Source organism: Chiloscyllium plagiosum, chromosome 48 (genome assembly GCF_004010195.1).
Source record: "Chiloscyllium plagiosum isolate BGI_BamShark_2017 chromosome 48, ASM401019v2, whole genome shotgun sequence".
Classification (NCBI taxonomy): domain Eukaryota; kingdom Metazoa; phylum Chordata; class Chondrichthyes; order Orectolobiformes; family Hemiscylliidae; genus Chiloscyllium; species Chiloscyllium plagiosum.
In genome coordinates, this window is record NC_057757.1 from 3,254,493 (window position 1) to 3,261,404 (window position 6,912).

Consider the following 6,912-nt stretch of genomic DNA (forward strand, 5'->3'; position numbering starts at 1 on the left):
TCTCTGGATTAGCAGACCAGCCAATAAGCCATCACCTCCCCTTTACCTGAGCATCTTCAGACAGGAGGGGTGATTTCCATTTTACTGACTGTCAGGTGCCAAACAAATGTGCATCATTGTTGTTGGCAGGTAGCCTTTGTTTCAGTGAATGTTGTGGATGACGGGCACACTGCGGTGGTGGAAGGGTTGAGGGTTGCATCGCTGGAGAGAGGCAAAGGAATCGGACAGGTCGTCCAGTACTACTGCGCCGATCTGCTCAGGGCCCAGTTCCCAGAGGTCAAAGTGTGTCGCTACACCAAAGCCGGACCCCTGACACTCAAGACTATTGCCAGGTTCCGATTGATATGTAAACAGGTAATGCCACATGCGTAGCCATGAATGAGCAGCACATGGGTACATCCAGACCGTTGCCCCGCTGTCATATGGCAACCAGTCTTGACTGGTCTTAAATTTGAGTAGGGTGTATGTGTGTTGAGTTTTGATGAGTACTTCAGAAACTGCTACAGATTCACGTCACCGGTACACCTTATTCATGGAGGTTGGTTAGTTCAGTTGGCTGGAAGGCTGGTTTGCAATGCAGTGTGATACTAACACGGATTCAATTTCCTGCACCAACTGAGATTATCATGAAGGTCCCACCTTCTCAACCTCTCCCCTTGCCTGGTCTTATGGGCCAGACCAACCCCCGTCAAAATATGTCAAGGAGATAGCCTAGACTGTCTATTTCTGTTTAATTTAAAAGCACATCTTCAGATTTGGTGAAACTACTTGGTTTTAAAAACAAACATTATTTTTACAACAAAGTTAAAATATAAACACAAGAAAGGGGAACTGGTATAACTTAATTGAAATACTTGATAAACATAAAATATTATTTAACTACTAATCATCAACTATTCCAGCGTAGCAGCATCCCATAAACACACCCTTGGCAAAGGTAGATTCAGCAAATTGGATGTTGCTCACATGTGATCACCCTTCCTGTCCAGGAGAAAGGAACACTGTCAGAAACAACCTAGAAGTTGAGAGAGACAACTCAGGCTTTTTGTTGCAGCAGACAGAGAGCTGTATCTAACAGCTTCAACCGCAAAAGCCCCAGCTGAAAATAGCTTCCACTTCTTCAAGCCCACAACAACAACTGTTGAAAGCTCATACCTGAAATCCCTGGTTCTGTGGGTGGGAGGTTGACCACACCCACTCAGGCTGCTTCTGTTGTTCTAGTTTCTCTAAAAAAGAAAACCCAAGGCTTCACAAGTTGTTTGTCTTCTCATCGACTGCTAGGCACCTGTCCCCCAATCTCTCTCTCTCTCTCTCTCTCTCAAAGAAACCAGGACAAAACATACGTCTTAAAGCCACAGTATCATCACACTGAGAATCTTCATCAATGCTTTCATTTTTCCAGGAAATCTTCACTGTGCAGTTCGAGACGGAAGATATCCTTCCGAAGCTGGAAGCTACGATTGTCCAGCTGAAGAAGAGCGGGTCAGAATGGGAAGATCCCATCCTGCTCGGAGCCACTGATGTCAAGCGGGTGTTCCTTAGCCCCAAGGTGGTGGATGAGGTGCTGCCTGGGAAGACCATTATTCAAGACTGGGCTCCGTACAAGCCATTGGAGAGCAACCTAGAGAAGTTAATGAGGCAAGACCTCATCTGGATGGCCGACAACAAAGAACAGGCCAGGGTTGTCAGCCTAGGCACTGCGCCCTACAGGGTATCCTTGGGTACTGGCTACCACCGGCTGAACATTGATATATTTGGGAAGCATTTCCCCAGGGTCAGGAACCAGTTTCTTGCTCAGGTCCAGCAAAGAGTCAGCACCTTGGAGGGCCCAGTATACTGTCTTTTGAGCTTTGAGCCATCCATGTGGCAGGACATGTTATTCTTCTGCCAAACTGCCTTAGGACTCCACATGGATAGAGATATTGAGGGGCAAAGCTTGCTGGAGACAGATGTATAGACCTGTAAGGGAAAGAGCCCCCTACCCTGCTATTGCCAGTCCTTTGCTGCTTCTGGGCTCAGTAGTTTGTCCGCTGTCTCTCCTTCTGCCATGCTATTACATCAGAATCCAGAGTGTTGTAGATTCAAGTCCCACTCCTGGGTTTTGAAAGCCAACAAGCCTAATGGCAGACTCGTGTTGAATTGTTTGGTGTTTGATTGCACTGGTCTGATTATTGACCTCGCCCAGTGTACTTGACTATTTGAGCTTGGATGCAGACTCAGGATGAAGCAAACAGACACTGATTTCAAAAGGCTTTTGTAAATAAACCTGTTGCATGTTCTGAAACTTGTGTCACCCTTGCATTTCTGTGAAATTCAGAGTGAGAACTACAGACAGTGGAGTGGGATGTTAAGGTAAGAATGCCTGCTCAAGCCTGATTGTCTTTTCTTCGGGCAATGTGAGCAAACCATTATTGTTATTTGAAACGGAACATGGGAGAGGCTGGATAAGGACTCTAAGGTGCCCATCAGTCCCATCCATTCCCCTGCCACAGCACCAGGAAAGGACAAATAGGCTGAACAGCCAAACCATCATTATTTGTGGGATCTTGCTGTGCTTTATGACCCCAACTGCCCATACACGCTGGATAATTGAACGCTTACTACTCTACAAAACTACATCACATATTACAATACAGACTAGATAGCCACTGAACAATTCAGATTGAAGTCTGAGTGATAGACAGTGCTTATATTTTACAGTTGGTTACCGTGGTGATCAGTCATCAAAACACCAGGTTGCTGGTGTTCTTTAATAGAATTTAACGTTATTAGCCGAAAGGAAAAAGCAAACAAGGTTATATATCTGTGACAGTTAAAAATGTCTTAACGCAAAAAACAGTCTGAATGTTTTCCAACTACTGGTGGAGGCTGGCACAATTACAATACTTAAAGTCATCTGGATGTATATATGAATAGGAACAGTTTAGGGGGATATGGACCAAGTGCTGGCAAATGGGACTAGATTAATTTAGGATATCTGGTCAATAAGGACAGATTGGACCGAAAGATCAGTTTCATTGCCATACATTCCTATGACTCTATAATTGAATGTAAGAGTTAGTACGTCTTGTTATAGCTGTGCAAGACATTGGTTAGGCCACTTTTGGAATACTGCATTCAATTCTGGTTCTCCCTGCTATAGGAAAGATGTTGAACCTGAGAGAGTACAGAAAAAATTTATCAGGATGTTGCTAGGGTTAGAGGGTTTGAGCTATAGGGAGAGGCTGGATATACTACAGCTATTTTCGCTGGAGCATCAGAGTCTGAGCGGTGACCTTTATAGAGGTTTATAAAATCATGAGGGGCATGGATAGTGTGAATAGCCAAAGTCTTCTCCCCAGGGTAGAGGTGTCCAAAGCTAGAGGGCATACGTTTAAGATGAGAGGGAAAAGATTTGAAAGGGACCTAAGGGACAACTTTTTCACATGGGGGTGGTGCGTGTATGGAATGAGCTGCCAGCGGAAGTGGTGGATGCTGGTACAATTATAACATCTAAAAGGCATCTGGATGGCTACATGAATAGGAAGGGTTTAGAGGGATATAGGCCAAATGTTGGCAAACAGAACGAGATTAATTTAGTATATCTGGTCAGCATGGATGAGTTGGACCGAAGGGTCTGTTTCTGTGCTATACAACTCTGAGTCTTTGATTATACTTTTGCTGATAACCAGCTCCAGAGCTATTTCACTCCTCTTCATTCTTTATGTTTTTAGTATCTAAAGAAAAATTGATACCTTTCTTGAAAATGTTCAGTCACAGGGCTTCCACGGACCTCTGTGGTAGAGAATTCCATACGTTGACACTATATGAGTGAAGAAATTATTCCTCATCTAAGTCCTAAGTAGCCTAGCCAGATGTAACAGGACCAGACATGGATAAATATTGAAATGATGTTCCCAAGGCCTGGAACCCAGGGGTTACAATCTAAGGATACGTTGAGAAGAAATGTCTTCATCCAGCGTGTAGGGAGTCTGTGCAATTCTCTGACACAGAAAATGGTTGACGCCAAAACATTGAATGTTTTCAACGAGGAGTTAGATCTAACTCTGGGTCTAAATGGATCAATGGGTATAGGGGAGAAAGCGGGAAAAGGGGACTCAGTTGGATGATCAGCCACGATCCCATTGAATGGGGTAGCAGGCACAAGGGGCCCAATGGTCTACACCTGCTGCTATTTTCCCTCCACCTAACCTGGCACAGGGCCCCCTCCCATTCCAACAGAACCCCTTTCTCTCTCCTCAAGCCAGACCCTTGCAGCACTCCTCATCCCCCTACCAATAGAGATACAGTTGGGTTTGAACAAGGCGTTGGTTCAGCTGTGGGTTCAGCCTGTGAGGCCTATCTCAAGCCTCACACACCGTCCCACGGGGAGGGCAGCAGCTGTTGCCGGAGAGATTGCGGGTGAATGTTATTGATTCCCCCCTCTTTCCATCTCTCTCTCTCTGTCTGTCCATTCCCTCTCAGCACCTGCCCTTGTCTTCCTATAAGGCCTTGACACCGCTTTTGATGGCAGTGGCCATTTTTATGGTTATACCTCATTTGCTTCTGATTTGTTGACGTTAATTTCAAGAGGAGACTTCGAGAGATTGTCATCAAGTCATGGAAACAGACCCTTTGGTCCAACCAGTCCATGCCCACCAGAGACTGGTCCCACCTGCCTGTGCTTGGTCCATATCCCTCCAAACCTGTCCTCGTCATGAACTTATCCAAAGAGTTTTAAACATTGTAACTGTACCTGTATCTAATACTTCTTCTGGAAGTTCATTCCACGTATGAATCACTCTCTGTGTAAAAACAATTGTCCTTTGTGTCCTTTTCAGTCTTTTTCCTTTCACCTAAAAAATATGCCCTTAGTTTTGAAATCTCCCATCTCTGGGGTCACCCCTCAACCTCCTACTCTCCAGCTAAAAATAGCCTTTCCAGTCTATTTTCGTATCTCAAACCCTCCATTCCCAGCAACATGCTGGTAAACCTTTTCTGAACCCTGTCCAACTCAATCATATTCTTCCTGTAACAGGGAGATCAGAACTGCCACAGTACTCCAGAACAGGCCTCACCAACATCCTGCACAACTTCAACATGATGTCCCAACTCCTATACTCAAAAGTCTGAGGAATTAATGTCTTTGAAAAGTTCCCTTTGCCCCATCCCCCCACCTCCCCCACTGTGGAAGGACTACCTGGTACAGCTCTGTATGGGGTACTCACTAGGACAGTCTGGAGTTGGGCATTCTGACGATGGGGAGAAAGTGAGGTCTGCAGATGCTGGAGATCAGAGCTGAAAATGTGTTGCTGGAAAAGCGCAGCAGGTCAGGCAGCATCCAGGGAACAGGAGAATCGACGTTTCGGGCATAAGCCCTTCTTCAGGAATGAGGAAAGTTTGTCCAGCAGGCTAAGATAAAAGGTAGGGAGGAGGGACTTGGGGGAGGGGCGTCGGAAATGTGATAGGTGGAAAGAGGTCAAGGTGAGGGTGATAGGTCAGACTAGGGTGGGGGCGGAGAGGTCAGGAAGAAGATTGCAGGTTAGGAAGGCGGTGCTGAAATTGTAAAAACCGTACCCTTGTTTGTTGTCCCAAATTGCAATACCTCGCATTTATCCAGATTGAACTCCATTTGCTATTTTTTCAGCCCATTTAGAAGATAAGACCTAGGAGCAGAAGTCATCCATCGGCCCTTCGGTCCTGCTCTGCCATTCAATAAATTCATGGTTGATCTTTTCATGGACTCGGCTCCACTTACTGCGCTCTCACTGTATCCCTTAAATTTTTTATTGTTCAAAAGATTCTACCTTAGCTTTAAAAATGTTTACTGAAGTAGCATCAATTACTTCACTGGGCAGGGAATTCTATGGATTAACAACCCTCTGGGTGAAGAAGTTCCTTTCCAATCAGTCGTAAATCTGCTCCCTCTAATCTTGAGGCTATGTCCTCTTGTCCCAGTTTCACCTGCCACTGAAAACATCCTTCCTACTTCTATCCCCTTCATAATTTTATTTGTTTCCATAAGATCCCCCCTCATTCTTCTAAATTCCAACCTATTCCGACCAATAGTCAACCAATCCTCTATCCATGCTAAGACTTTACCCGTAACGCCATGCATCCTTATCTTATGCAGCAGCTTCTTGTGCAGCACATTGTCAAAGACCTTTTGGAAATCTAGGTACACAACATCCACTGGGTCCCCATTGTCTACCTTGCTCATAATGTCTTCATAGAATTCCAAAAGATTTGTTAAGCACAACCTGCCCTTCATGAACCCATGTAGTGTCTGCCCAATGGCACAATTTCTATCGAGATTCCTTGCTATATCTTACTTGATAATAGACTCAAACATCTTTGCCACTACAGAGGTTAAGCTAACCAGTCTATAACTTCCCATCTTTGGTGTATCTCCCTTTTTAAACTGTGGCATCACATTTGCTATTTTCTAATCTGCTGGAACTGCCCCAGCGAATTTTGGAAAATTACCACCAGTGCACCTGCTATTTCTCCTGCCATCTCTTTAGTACCCTTGGATGCATTCTATCAGGGCCAGGAGACTTATCTATCCTTACCTCCATTAATTTGCCCAACATGACTTCTTCTGTGATAATGATTGTTTCCAGGTACTCACCTGTCTTTGTCTCTTTGTCAACTACTGGCATGTTATTTATTTCCTCCAGTGTGAAGACCAATAACAAAATATCTATTCAATACCTCAGCCATTTCATCATATCCCATAACAAAATGCCCCTTCTCATCCTCTAAAGTACCGACATTTACTTTAGCCACTCTTTTTCGTTTTATGTGCTGATAGAAAATTTTGTTATCTGTCTTTATATTCTGTGCCAGTTTTTTCTCATGTTCTATCTTACTTTTCCTTATAGCTCTTTTTGTGCCTTTCTGTTGACCTTTAAAGTTTTCCCAATCTTCTAG

General features: G+C 44.5%; 1 protein-coding gene across 1 annotated transcript in view; it reads left to right on the plus strand.

The window, feature by feature from the left end:
* The window catches only part of LOC122544323 (histidine N-acetyltransferase-like), a 32,184-nt gene extending 29,917 nt beyond the window's left edge, over positions 1 to 2,267 (plus strand). The window contains exon 3 of the mRNA XM_043683494.1: positions 1,403 to 2,267. Within this exon, the coding sequence (XP_043539429.1) occupies positions 1,403 to 1,957 (555 nt within the window). The 3' untranslated portion in view covers positions 1,958 to 2,267. The remainder of the gene's footprint in view (positions 1 to 1,402) is intronic.
* The last annotated feature ends 4,645 nt before the right edge of the window (positions 2,268 to 6,912 follow it).